This window comes from Lepus europaeus, chromosome 4, assembly GCF_033115175.1.
Source record: "Lepus europaeus isolate LE1 chromosome 4, mLepTim1.pri, whole genome shotgun sequence".
Lineage (NCBI taxonomy): Eukaryota > Metazoa > Chordata > Mammalia > Lagomorpha > Leporidae > Lepus > Lepus europaeus.
Window position 1 is genome coordinate 154,561,971 of NC_084830.1, and position 14,872 is coordinate 154,576,842.

At 42.2% G+C, this 14,872-nt stretch overlaps 1 protein-coding gene across 2 annotated transcripts in view; it reads left to right on the plus strand.

Annotated features, from left to right (window-relative positions):
- CEP120 (centrosomal protein 120) overlaps positions 1–13,826 on the plus strand; it is an 80,358-nt gene extending 66,532 nt beyond the window's left edge. For both annotated transcript variants that reach the window (XM_062189257.1, XM_062189258.1), the window contains exons 20-21: positions 7,028–7,173; positions 11,933–13,826. In XM_062189257.1, the coding sequence (XP_062045241.1) occupies positions 7,028–7,173; positions 11,933–12,167 (381 nt within the window). In that variant the 3' untranslated portion in view covers positions 12,168–13,826. The remainder of the gene's footprint in view (positions 1–7,027; positions 7,174–11,932) is intronic.
- The last annotated feature ends 1,046 nt before the right edge of the window (positions 13,827–14,872 follow it).

Below are 14,872 nucleotides of genomic sequence, written 5' to 3' on the forward strand. Positions count from 1 at the left end.
ATAAATGGGAAACTGTGTAACAGAGGGCCCTGCGGTCCCTCACCTTCCTGACACATGCATCCTCACCCATGTTTGCCATCTTCGGGCAAAGTAAAGTAGCTTCTTTTTCCTAAAAAGACAATTATAAACGGTCAGAGGCCCCCTTCTTGAATTACTGTGAGTGCATTAGGAAAAGAAAGCAGTGTTAAAAATTAGTAGTTCATCTCCCAAACTTGTGCTTCATGACAGAAAATACAGTCATCTTGTTCTCTGAGTGCCATGATATTCATTGCTTTGTCATGGTAGACCAGGGCTACTCCGTATCCCAGAAACTTTCTGCTGTGGAAACACCACTGCAAACAAACTTGGAGGTCACTAGGAACGGTTGATGAGGTGCAGCCCTTTAGGATGAGAAGTTGTAGTTGTGGGGATTGCCATAGTGAACTGGGCTCAGCCGCTCACTGCTTGGAACGATTGAAATTAGTAACTTCATCCGATCCACACACTTTATGTGTGTGAAACAAATTCACTTCAAAATTGTTCCCAATATTTCTTAATAAAAACACATTTATTGTATTTGATATAAAATTGGCATCATCTGTCTGCTTTTGTGCACAGGATTGTTTGTGCAACTTCTTGTTTAAATTGGATTAGTACCATGTTAATTTTACATTGCCTCCGGTGAATAGCCACGGGGCTATAATCTCTGCCAGTGATTTGTCACATCAAAACCCTCCAGAGGGCCATACAAAACATTTGTGTAGTACGAATTAGACGGTGAAAGCCGTATCTTAGATTGTTAATAAATGTTGATGACAAAACCCAGCTGGTGAAACTTGGAAACAAGATCTAATGCTTGGTGCCCATTGCCAAAAGAATGTTTACACAGCGATTTCCATTACTCAAAGGTGACCTAGAATAGTCCGTTTGTGAATTAAGAAATTATAATCTTGTTACTGTTTAGAAAAAAATCTCTTCTTTGGATTCACAACTGTAAAAGTTGTGCTTCCAAATAGCAGCTTTTTGTGTTCTTTGGTAACTGAAAAGGCAACAGCCGTAAAATATACCTAAGTGTAACAAAATGAGTCCTAATTTAGAGAACAAGCAAAGGATCCCCTCACCTTCCAGGTTTGGGCACTTGGGACAAAGTTCAGAGTTCCACTTGCTCGACGTTTCAGGGGTAATTCAGTTTTCTTTTTCCCTTCTCCGTGAAGACATACAATGGAAATGTTTAAAAAACAAGATTTCTTTACTCATCTGTATTCTAAATAACACTTCTATATTTACTTAACCTTTGACACCTTACAGTGATTTCTGTAAGCAAAATAAAGCCGCCTTTTTTTAAATAAATGGATCATTGTTATGAAGTATGAATTGTGTCACAGAAAATGTAACATTTTTATTAAGTCAAATGTATTCTATCGAGGTATCTGTGTTCCCAGGACAGGGAGCAGGACTGAGATTTTAGGTGGGTTGTGGTTCCCTTACCATATTTGTGCACAGTAGATCTGTTTAAAACCAAACTGATACATTTAGTTAAAACAACACAGACTTCATCGGCTGACATCAGCAGTATCTTGTCCAGCCTTCTGCTTATCCACTCAGAGTAATTAATTTGATTAATTTATAAGTAATTTAGCCAAGGATGGGATGTAAATCTTTGTTTAAGAAAACAGTTGGAGGTCCAAGTCTTGGTTAAAAACTGTGTCTTGAAACCATCCAGGCCCTCCTACTGACTTGTCAGCTCTGGGTTATTTTCAGAAAACTTGACTTGAGTTCCTTGGTTCAGTTGTAAGTTTTTTCCCACAGACTTACATGGTATGTGTGAGTGGGAGAGTAAGTAGTGGCCACTTTATAGCCGCTGTTTAGTCTAGTGTGTGTATGTTTACATCTCCTCTCTGGATTTATAGGCAGCCAAGGCAAAATAAAGATTATACTCACTTGATTGAGGAGCCTTTAACCCAGAGCACCTGGCAGTAGACAGGATTTCCTTCACAAACCTCTAATTTGTGTGTGCATGTGCGATTATTATTAATACTGCATACTTGATTAAAAATTCCAGGCATTTAAAGGAGACAGGGTAACCTAATGCTAAAGTGAGTGAGTTTTATTCTTTTTTCAGCTTACACTCATTTTGCTTACTGTAAAACCAAATTTTGCTCCACCATGTATATAACACAGAAATAAAAAATCACCAATAATCTTATCTCCTCTTCCGCCAGAGCTAACAATTTGGTATTTCCGTCCCTTAAAATATTTTTAAATCAAATATGTCTCACATCTCAAAGGCAGGAGTCTTGTACACCCTCCACACCTGCCATCACGTTTAAGAAATACAACTTGATCAGTGCTGTAAAAGCCCTCTGGTGCCTTTCTCAACTGCATCTTCTGCTTGGTTTCCACAAGTGGCCACTGGCCTGAATGTAGGATTTATTGCTGCTTTGATTTTCTTTATAATTTTCTAACTTGAGGATATTTTTAAATTTGCAAATACCAGTGCTTCTGCCTGTTTTTAAACTTTCTATGTGTGGATGGAATCAGTCTCTGTCAGTATACTAAAATGTATCCGTTCTTTTTGTCCTCCCTAGTGAACAGGGTTTGTATAGCTAAGAGTTTGTCTAATGTTTACTATCTGGTAGAAGCGAACTAAAAATTGCTTGCAGTTGGATGTACAGATTTGCAGTTTCCAATGCTAGTGTTTTAAGTATGTGCAATTGGACACCCCTCTGGACGAGAATACAGAGAGCAATATTCAGAGAGATACTGGCTGAGAATTTTTTAAAGTTGAGTCTCTCAGTGCACAGATTTAAGAAAATCTGGGAACTCCAAGCAGCATAAAAGCAAAGAAAATGTTAAAAGCATCTGGGAGCAAGGGCTGGAAGGTAGTTACATACTGCTGTCTAACAGTCAGACTAACAGATGACTTTTCAATCAATGTCACAGAATTCCCAGGACAGTGGCATTCTATCCCTAAAATATTAAACGACAGTGACTACCAACTTACAATTCTGTACCCATCAAAAAAAAAAATTCATATAGTAAAGTGACCTAAGACTTTTTACACCAATACAAACTGGGAGAATCAGTCCTGCCAACCCTGAGGTAGATGACATAGAAGATACCTGTCTTTTGGACAGAAGGAAAATGACCACAAAGGACGACTCAAATTCAGAACACTCAAGAGTAATGGAAATTAAATATCAGACTAAAAGTTGTAGAAAAACATTAAGAACTATAACACGTTGATGTAGGGGGAAAAAAAAATCAATGATAAAATATTTAAAGTCATCAAAGTAGAAAATACGATGAAAAGATTTACAAGATTTATCAGTTGTTTTGCACATTAATGGACTAAGTGTCCCCATTAATAACAAACATTAGATTAAAAAGTACCCTGTGAAAAGGAAGTCCAAAAGTAAGGTAAATATGGGGGGGGGGGGGTGGCAGTGCTGTGGCACAGCAGGTGCAGCCCCTGCTGGGATTGCTGCGTGCCATACTGGAGTACTAGGATGAGTCCTGGTTGCTCCGCTTCCGTTCCAGCCACTAATGCACCTCAGAAAGCAGTGCAGAAAGGCCCACGTGTTGGAATGTCTGCCACCCACGTGGGAGAGCCAGATGGAGTTCTTGGTTTCTGGCTTTGACGGGGTATAACCCCAGCTGCTGCAGCCATTTGGAGAGTGAACGAGCAGATAAAACATCTTTTTGTTTCCCTCAGTCACTCTGCCTTTCAAATAAGTACATCTTTATTTTTTTAGAAAGTATAGTAAATAAGGAACATACCTTAAATATCCGGATACAGCATGCTTGGATTTTGAAAGAAGGAGAAATAGGTACTGTATTAATACTAAAAGTTCTGGGGGCTGATGCTGTGGTAGAGTGCGTTAATGCCCTGGCGTGAAGGGTTGGCATACCTTCTGAGTGCCAGTACGAGACCTGGCTGCTGCACCTCTGATCTAGCTCTCACCATGGCCTGGGATCGCAGTAGAAGGTGGCCTAAGTGCTTGGGCCCCTGCACCCACGTGGCAGACCCAGAAGAGGCTCCTGGCTTCAGATCAGCGCATCTGTCTTTTTCTCTGCGTTACTCTGTGAAGTAAGTAAGTCTTTAAAAAAAAATACTAAAAGTTCTTGCAGCACTTTGATCGGGCAAGTTGATGTTAGGGCAGAAACCATTACTGTAGGGAGTATTCTTCGTCCTTTAAGAGGGTTAATTCACTTTACCTAACTTTCCTGAGAATTGACAAAGCAGACAACAGAAAGTCAGCAAACAGACAACAGAATTAACCATTGGTTATGTCTAGAACACTTCATCAAGAAAGAGGAAAGTCCAGGATAGGTGTTCTCTAGTGCACATGGAACTTTCAGCCACATCGCCCACATACTAGATTAAACCACAATTCTTAACACATAGCTGAAGATGATAATTCAGAATATGTTCTCAAACCACAACGAGATTAAGCTGGCAACTGAAATGTAACAATACCCCAAATGCTGCAGTATTAAATAATATACTTCTGATAACTCATGGTACATTGGAGAATAAAGGTAAGTCTAAAAATACTTTATGCTGAAAAATAAGATTACAGCATATCAAAGCATGGAACTTGGGGAAGCTATGCCTAGAGGGAAATCCTTTAGTGTTTTTCAAGAAATCAGTCAAAGAACACCAAATTCAAGGAGTCCTTTCCTTAGTAAGAATGTTCAAGGGCAAAATGAGTATGCAGTTACTACCAACATCAAGAATTTTTTAAAGGGACAAATTCCAGGGGCCCTGAGTGCTTAGAGATAAGGGTGGTAAAAAACAACTTACTAAACTGACCAAAGAGCAAAACACAGAACACTTGCCCCCCCCCCCCCCCCCTTTAATTAGACAAGCGTCACCTTCATGCTACATTAAGATTAAGGATTTCTGTTAGTCAAAAACCAATAAAGGATAAAGAAGGCAAGATAAAGGCTGTGGGACTATTTGCAATTTATGTAACAAATGGATTAACCAGTATATACAAGTATCAGTAAGATGCTAAAACAAAGTAGAGTTGCACAGGTTGAATAGAAACTTGATACGTCAAGATATCCGCATGCCATTAAAAATATGTTCATTACTCTTTGGAAAAGTGCCAAAGAAAATCATCCTGAGATACCAGTGTATCATCTGTCAGAGTGAAGAGAACGAAAAATTGACATTACCAAGTGTTGGCAAGAAAATGGAGCACTGGAATGCTCCAATTGCTAGGACTACTTTTCAGACTGTTTGGTAATACAACCAATGCTGAAAAATGTCCGTCCGCTCTGACCCAGCAGTTTGAATGCCCGGGAGAAACGCATGCAGTAGTCTCCACGTCAGCAGTTATTTCTAGTAATACTTGACTGCAACGTGGCCAGGTGTCCTTTTGCAAGTAGAGTGGAGGAAACTATGTTCTTTCAGTGGTGCGTTATATTACATGACTGTTTAAGATGTTCAGTTACACAGAGTAACTCCAATCATTCTCGCAAATAATGCTAATGAAAGACGCCTGAACGAAAACACGTACAGCACCATTCCAGAGAAAGCCCAGAGCGCTCTCACGTTGGCTCCTGTCTGGTTAGGGCAGCAGTTACCTGGGGTGAGGGTGGGCGCCCCTGGGAGCAAACAGTACTTGTGCAGACCTGGCCGTGCTCTTTTTTGGGTCTGCATAGTGGTTCTCTTAGCACAGTATTTACTTGTAGTTTCACTGTCCCTTTCAATAAACAACTCAGTGCAAAAACCTAGATGATACATTACTAATGACCTGGCTTTCCCACTGGGGGACTGTGTGGAAGAATTCCTGTGCAGAAGATAGTGTCACAGTCTGGTATTGTAGCTCCAGAAAGGTCTGTTACGGAGAGACTGCTCGATGAAGTCCAGGAACAGCCTGGGAAAGGTTAGATATGTGTTTTTTTTTTTTTTTTTTTTTGACAGAGTGGACAGTGAGAGAGAGAGAGAGACAGAGATAAAGGTCTTCCTTTTCCTTGGTTCACCCCCCGCAATGGCCGCTGCGGCTGGCATACCGCGCTGATACAAAGCCCGGAGCCAGGTGCTTCTCCTGGTCTCCCTTGCGGGTGCAGGGCCCAAGTACTTGAGCCATCCTCCACTGCCTTCCCCGGGCCACAGCAGAGAGCTGGAGTGGAAGAGAGGCAACCGGGCTGCAGGTGGAGGATTAGCCTATTGACCCATGGCACCTGCCAGATGTTGTTTTTAAAAGATTTTGTCTTGACCTGGAGGAATACAGAATAATCCTGACTAACACAACCTACGGTGTATTTTGTAATTCCATTTCTGTGTGTGCTCACAAAGGAAGACCTTATTTTCTGGGGTGGGGCTGGAATTAGTAACGGGTCGAGGCTGCTTTAATTAATTTGTGTGTGTGTATGTGTGTGTTTTCACAGGCAGAGTTAGACAGTGAGAGAGAAACAGAGAAAGGTCTTCCTTCTGTTGGTTCACTCCCCTTATGGCTTCTACGGGTGGCGCACTGCACTGATCCGAAGCCAGGAGCCAGGTGCTTCTCCTGGTCTCCCATGCGGGTGCAGGGCCCAAGCACTTGGGCCATCCTCCACTGCACTCCTGGGCCATAGCAGAGAGCTGGCCTGGAAGAGGGGCAACCGGGACAGAACCGGTACCCCAGCCAGGACTAGAACCTGGGGTGCTGGCGCTGCAGGCAGAGGGTTAGCCTAGTGAGCCGCGGCACCAGCCTAATTAACCTTTCTAGGAACTTCTTTACGTAATGATCCATTTCTTAGATGCCATTCCTCATGCTGTGTCTTGGGGTAGCACAGCCTCCTTGTTCCTGTCACCTTTACCCTCAGCTAATTGCAGTCACCCGTTGGACCCTGAACGATACGACTTATGGCAAAAAGACAAGTTAGGATTTTTAGAGAAACTCTGAACATGTCTAGTTTATACATCACTTGCCGATTAGACAGTGCCTAGCTCTCTATCATCCATCAGTACTGTCATAATAGGATTCTGATCCCAAGTCAAGGCCTATGAAATCTCTGACTCCCATTATATATCTGGCTTGTTTCTGTTTTGAAGAGGGAGCAAGAAAGTCAAATGGCTCGCCTTAAAAAACAGCAGGAAGAACTGGAACAGATGAGACTGCGTTACCTGGCCGCTGAGGAAAAAGACACCGTCAAAACTGAACAGCAAGAGTTACTGGATATCAGAAATGAACTGAACAGGTACCAGCAAGACTTGCTTTTCTAAAAAGAACAACAGTTCTGATGATCTTTCTTAAATCAACATTTTTCCTGTCCTTAGGAAGCTTTTAGTTTTTTTTAAGATTTACTCTTTAGTTATTTGAACGCAGGGTGACAGCGAGCTTTCTAGTGCTGGTTCACTCCCCATGTGGCAGCAGCGGCTGGGGCCGGGTCTCACCTATAAGGTGGCAGGGCCCCAGCGTGTGGGCCATCTTTGCTGCTTTTCACAAGCACACTACCAGGGAACTGGATCGGAAGTGCAGCATCCAGGACTCAGATGAACGTGGAATGCCTGTGCTGTAGGAGACTGCGAAACCTGCTGCATCACAGTGCTGCTCCTTAGGATGACCTTCAGTCAGCATTGGTCCCGGGAGCACACAAGCTTAGGTCTTCCAAGGACCAACACAGAGGCCGGTGCTGTGCTCTTCCAGATTAAGCTGCTGCTTGCAAGGCCCGCATCCCGGATCAGAGTCCTGGTTTGAGTCCCTACCATGCACAGGGGAGCCCCAGACGGACTCCTGCTTCCTGGCCCTTGCTGCTGAGGCCACTGAGGGAGTGAACCAGACCCTTCTTCCTGTCTCTCCCTCTGTTTCCCTGTGCCTTTCCAAAAAACTTAAACATCTTTAAATAAATAGATCACAGAAGAAATGTAGGGAAGCTACTTCAGGATTATGCTATTAAACGGAATTTTGAATTATATGAAGTGTAAGAAATTTCCAGTTAATTACATTAATATCAGTAATGCAATGCCTCGTTTATTGAGGCTCATGTGTCAGACACCAGTTTTGTGTTTTTTTTTTTTTAATTACAGTAGTCCCTGCTTTCCTGCAGTTTATCTTTCCTGTGGTTTTAGTTACATACAGCTAACTGTCCAAAAGAGTCCAAAAAATAGTATGCAGAAAATTCCAGAATTATGCCATTTGTAAGCTTTGAAATGCATGCCATTGTGAGTGGTGTGATGAAATCTCATGTTCTACTTCTCCTTCCTTGTCTTGAGTCATCCCTTTTCCACCAGAGCCACACTGTACTTAGTACCTTCCTGGTAGTCACTGAGCAGCCAGCTCCATGGTCAGAACAACTGTCTTGGTGTCACATTGCGTGGGTACAAGTAGTTTTTATTTATTAGCCTAACGATGCATCACAAGGCTGCCATCATGTAGCTAACCCCATCACATCATATAGGTACTACCTCACCACACAAGACCACAAGAAAGCTGAGTATGGTACAAGAAGGTATTTTAAGAAAAATTACACGCTCATGATTTTTTACTTCAGTGCACTGCTTATTATTTGTTCTTTTTTTGCTGTGTCCGACTTACACCCTACACTATCATAGAAAAAAAGCATAGCATACATAGGGTTCAGTACTGTTTGCTGCTACAGGCATCCATTGGGGTTCTTGGAGCAGATTCCCCCTGGAATGTGTAAAGTCTTTCTGGAGGGTAGTTTGGGGAAAAAACCGTTTTGCTTAGTTTATCAAGGCACTGTAGTACATTTTTGTTACAGCCCAGCATACCATCTGAATCGCCTGAAATTGCCAGGGCAGAGAACAGAGACTGAAGAGCTTAAAAGTCCAACCTGGCCACGTTCAGAGGACTGCCATCTCGCTGTGTGCTCACGAGATGCAGAGAGAACACATTCTGGTAGTTCTCCTTGAAGGAGCACTAATCTTATCATGAGAGCCCCACCCTTACGGTCTCATCCACACCTGATTGTCTCCTACAGGCCCTATCACGTGGGAGCTCGGAGCTCCAACGTCAGAGTTTGGGGGATACAGTTCGTGAAGTACACACACATATTTGACGGAAGAAGTATCCTGTGACATCTCCATGTTTGTGCTGCACACATGCTGTCATTATATTAGATGGGTTTCAAGCTGAATTAAGCAGCTGTATTTGAAGGCTCCATGAGCAAATATCAGTTGTAAAAGGTTGATGAAAAGCACTGTACCGGCAGGGCCAAACCCATGCTGTCATTCAGCAGATACTCAGTATCTACAACGCTGTAGACGTGGAAGAAGTTACAGATCCATGAAGTATGCCATGAGCCTTGTCTTGCAGCGCTTTTCATCATAAATAGCTCTCTGCTGTTTGCTAAGTGTTGTTGTAGTGGCTTCCTTAAGGATAGCCACTGTGCCTGTCCAGTGTGTACATCATCCCAACTTGAACTGCACTAATCTCTTACTACAAGATTCACAGAGAACTGAAATCAACAAAATCAATATAAGGGACAAAAGCAAAGGAGCACTCTGTATGAGAAAAAGGTTAAGTCATAGGCAGGGTAGCATCGGACAGCTCATATGAAAAAGCCAGAGAGGTCTTATGTACTAATAACAGTGGTCAATATTCACTTTTGAAAAAAATCAGCCTCCCAGAGACAAGGGGGCTGTCTACCAGGTTGTCCCAGAAGGGGCAAGGAAAGAGGAAAGATACTGATCCTTGGGGAAGACAACACCTGGACCACGTGGTAATATTACGCTGCCTTCATGAATCTAGAGGGCTACCATCCGATAAAAAATACACAGGCTTCTCTCCTTGAGCAGAAAAAAAATATATAGAAGCTCACCTAAATCACTGCGAGAAGGAACTTTCTGACCTACACTCCAGTAGGTTCCTAGTGGCAGCAAGTTTACTCTGGGACATTGTCTACATTTCCTGAATTAACTATATCTGTGTGCCCAGCTAACAGGTTCTAAAATTATGTAGTGATCATTACTGCTAATTTCCATGTCAGTAAAGATTTGGTAGGGATATAGTATGCATTGTGTAAAACTAGGATTTGTCATTGTTGCGTAAGCAAGGCCCAAGAGGGAAGTGTTTCAACTTCCTGGTATGTAGGGAGGCACTGTGCAGCATTAATTTGCTTGCAAGACCCCTTCTTCCAAGGTAGCAGGAGACTTAGGGTAGGGGCATCAGCTGTTCAGAAATCTGCCATTGTCCTCCCCTAGGAGTTGGTCAGATTACTTGGCAAGTTTTGTACCATTATCTCATTTAATGGCTGATTTTCCACCAAGGTCTCCGAGCGTTTCTGAGCACAGTGCTCCTCCTTGTTTACTATTTTTTTATACGAGTGATGAAGCTACTTGGTGTCCTTCTTAGAATCCTTCAGTGTCCTTTTCCTTTTCAACAAATTATGGGAGTTTGAGATTTCTGAGGAACTAATCAAAGGAAACCATCTACTTCCTGGATTCCTGCACCCTCCAGGGCCTGGTCCTCCTGGGGTGTCACAGCGGGACTCCACTCCTGAATGCTGCTTCCTCCCCATCTCGCCCCAGGCGTGGATTCAGATTCAAAAGTTGACTTGCCTCTCATTGGTTTTCCTACTGTGAAGATCATGTTAAAGAGAGGCTTAGCTTCAACTGCTTTGTCTTTCTTATAAAGATACAATTTAGGAAGACTTGCACATCAAAACATTGTAGCCAGTGCTGTAGAGGAATGTATCCTAATTGTGTCTCCTACATTAAAACATACCTGCTCTGTGAGTCGGACTGCAGCCTTGCCTAGGCGACTTTGTCTACCGTTTGTGTTTTGAAAGCCCAAGGTGCTGATGTCAAAGCATAACAGATAGCAGTGTTTCCCTGTTTCCTCTCCTGGCCAAATCTCACAAGAGGTTGGGCTTCCATGCCTACAGCTTTCCCTCACTCCACGGCTCCCACCCCACAGAGTGGGAACTGGCCCGACCCTGTGTCAAGACATTTCTCTCAACTCTTGCCGTTCTTCTGGTGCTACTCCATGCAGGGGTCAGTGCAGCAGCTACAGGTGAGGAGGAACAGGGAACATTGCAGTTGACTGTTCTCGGTCATGGATTACCTGCCACTTGCTACAGAGAAGGTTGGAGGTGGGGAAGGCTTTTGTGTCACCCCACCTAGCTCACCAAAACTACAAAGATATGCTGTCATGGTCCCTTCTGGAAGTTTCTGGTGCCATTTCTGAACTGTTACAACCTGTATTTCCAAACATGGTTCGTATTTATACTTTGCAATCCAAATAAAGATAACCCTTACTCCATAAAAAAAAAAAAAAGTACTAGCTCTACTCTGTTTTCCTGACATAATGACCAACCTATCTGCACAGAACCTTAACATCGAGAATTTTGCTGTCCGTGAATAAGAGAAACTCCACAGTAGAGCCTCTCCTTCTTGACTCAATGCAATATCGCTAAAACCTGTTGAGTACAAATATTTATTGAGTGAATTTAGAAACAGAATTCCATGTTCTAAACCATAGCAAAGGCTTAATTACAACCTAAAGGTCAACAGTGAAGGATGATTGAATGATGGGCCTTGCGAATGATGGAATGTTAACAAAGAACAGTGATGTAGGAAGATATTCACTGTGTAAGTGAAAAAAATTGACAGCATTGCAAATACGGTATCAATTGCTTAAAGAAAAAGTACATATTTTTAGATGTACATGTGTGTACTTTTAAACTTGAAAAGAAATACACTCACTGTGACTCAGATGGGTTATCTCTGCTGATCGGTTACAGACGATGTGTTTTTCTTCATGCAGCTCCAACATTTCTATAGTTTATGTAGTTCCCAATTACAATAAGTATTGTTTTAAAAACTGCCTTAAGTGTGACTGACTTAGCCAAGTGGAACATCACTTTGTTTTCTTTCTGAAAATGGTATTAAAAACTGACTTTACCAAGGAATCACGTTGTTTTTAAACAGTGCTGTTAAGAAAACCTAAACAGTATTTGTTGCCTGCTAGAGTGCCATTTGTTCTTGACTCCTCAGGTTAAGACAACAAGAACAGAAACAGTACCAGGATTCCAGAGAGATTACAAGTGGAAAAGCAGACGGCCCCCACGGCACTGCACTCGAAGAGGGTTTGGATGATTATTTGACTCGCCTGATAGAAGAAAGGGATACTTTGATGAGAACGGGTGTGTACAATCATGAGGATCGGATAATAAGTGAGCTCGACCGACAGATCAGAGAGGTTTTGGCAAAAAACAATGCAAGTAATTAGTAACGTTGGAAAAATCTTCACACGGACTCCAGAGCTAAATTTTACTGACATTGTAAAATCCTCAAAACTTCAGAGAAAGGGATTTTTGACATGCCATTTTCAAGTTTTTCTAAGTCAAATTTTGTATGTCATTGTATAGTATTTATTTAATGTTATTTACTTTATGCTACCTCTCCCATGCTCCTTGTATTTCTGATTGTATTGTGTACACTTATTTTGTATGTTCACTTTAAATGACTTTTCAGTGTTTTCTGGTGTGTAATCTGATGGCTAACCTTCAAAACAGCTTTTCATTGCGTTGGTCCTAGGAGATATGACCACAGTGGGCTAATTTTCATGCTGAGCCAACACAGTCTATGGTGCACTTCACAGCTGCCATGTCTTTTTCCATTTAAACATCTGGATCTGAGAGATGGAGACACAGTTGTAAATGTAAACTCATTTTAGATGACCTAACTTACGTCCTCCACTTTTAATATGTGCTAGTGACAGCTTCCGAAACAAAGCGGGGGTCCGTGCAGACAAGCCACATGGCAATGGATTAAACGTTAGTCACTGATTTAAATAGAGCGAATATACATTAAACTCCTCTCGAGCCGTTCAACTTGGAAGTTTTCCGTAGACTCCACTTTTAAGAACACAGAACACTAGCTGTCTGATAGGGGTTTCCCTGTTGGTCTCCTGCTCAAGGTTGCATTATGTATTTTTTTTATTGTTGAGATTAGACACTTATTTTCCAGGGAATGACATACCGGCTGTAAATGCAAACCCTCTCCCAGAGAGTGTGGAAACAGACATGTTAAGGCTTCAGCTGAAAACACAGAGTGAAAAAGCAACTGTTTTTCACTCGTAATTTGAGGCTTTTTCAGAAGTACGTGAGATTGAGTTGCTGGATCGATGATGTGTGGTGTCCGTATAAGCTTTACAAGTCCTTTGACATCGTACTTTTCAAAGCCAGCATTCTTCTCACAGCAAGACTTCTATACCTCCGTCAACAGGAAGGTTTTGGATAAACAGGTTGTGTGATTAAAAACTTGGATTCCTACATGTCGTAGATTGAAGTATCGGAAGGCACTTCAAAACAGTCATGGAGGAATGCACGTCGACGTGTATGCACATTTCCCACGACTGTTTTCAAGTGCCATTGGTATACTCGAGGAAGAATCTAGTATTTATCAGTAAGTTCCATAAAATCAGAATAGGATGCTTGGTAACATTAAATGAATTTTCTGTACTTCCAAAAGGTATAGTATTTGGAAAACTAAATCCTTATGTTCATTAATGTTTTTTTCTTAGTAACAAAGTATTAACCTTTTAATAACAACCCAGCAGTAGATTACAAAGAAGTGACTGCCGGAGAGAATAATGACTCTGTTAGTCACAGCAGGAATTTGCAATGCTAATGATGGTTATTTTCTCTCACTGATTTTTGGGCCACGTGTATAGAAGTATTCTTTTTGTTGTGGGAGGTCTAGGGTGGTGACTGGGTGTACTTTCAGTTGCACTGTGTGCTGCCTGTGACTATCTTCAAACACTAGAGGGGGCCTTAGATTAAAAAAAAAAAGACTTTTTAAAAAATGGATGTGTGCTTTATTTTGCCTTCTGTAAAGTGATCTTTTGGCTATTGTAATTTAATAAATAAAATCAAAATTATAAGTATCTCTGTTCTTAAGTAGCCTTGCTTATGTTTCTAATTAGTGGGGCAAGCCTCATTCCTTTCCTGTTTCTAGTCACTGTGTTTCAAGGGCTTAGTCTTGCAAATACTTTTGGAGCCTTACAGTTAGCAGAGTTCCAATGGAAGAGTCTCTGGAGTCCTTCAGCAATCGACATTCCATTTGCAAGTGGCATGGGAAGTCTTCAGACCAGTGACCAAAGTGCAGTCCATGTCTAGCAGTCAGCAGGCGTGAGTAGGCGGGACCATGCGTGACCATGCTTCCTCATGGTGATACGTCAGCAGAGGCCTTTCATCCCACATTTCAGGGCAAAGTAAAAGTGTTGCATTTGTCATGGAGAAAGCCTAGGGTTTCCCCATCTGGGGCTGGCGTGTACTACGTGGGAGGAGCCTATCTCATCCACCAGCTCTGCCTACACCATGTCTGTATGAACTCCAAGTTCCTCTGTACTGCATCCCAGGAGTTTTTATCAGGATCTGAGTTCCTGTTGCAGCAAGCCCATCTCGAGTTGCAGTGTGGTTAAGGGACCTGTCACGGCCATTGCACAGATTCGGGCTGATGACCTCATCTGACCAAACGGTGGCGCCTCTCCCTGCTGCCCTGCCCAGTTGCTGCCCAGCCTGAACCTGGGTTCACGGACAGCCTAATTCATGGTGCTCGTCTGCACCCTTTTCAGATTGGACTGCTGTGGTTCTCAGAGTTCACAAGAAGGGCCCTCAGGGCTGTACGTGGACTCTTTGGACACTGTTTCACTATCATTTGTGTGTAGGTTGACTGAATACTTAATTCATTTTTGAAACACTAAGGTGATTTGCCTACCATAAAAATACCATTCTATAGTATACAATTCCATAGGTTTGTCTGCGTTAACAACATTGTGCAAGCATCACTACCATCCAAAACATTTTCACTATTCAGAAAACACAGTACCCGTTATCTGCTACCCTCTGCCTTCTGTCTATGGATTTGCCGAAAAGTGGAATCCCAAGTTTCATATTTACAATTGAAAATACTAAAAAAATAGTTTTCTGG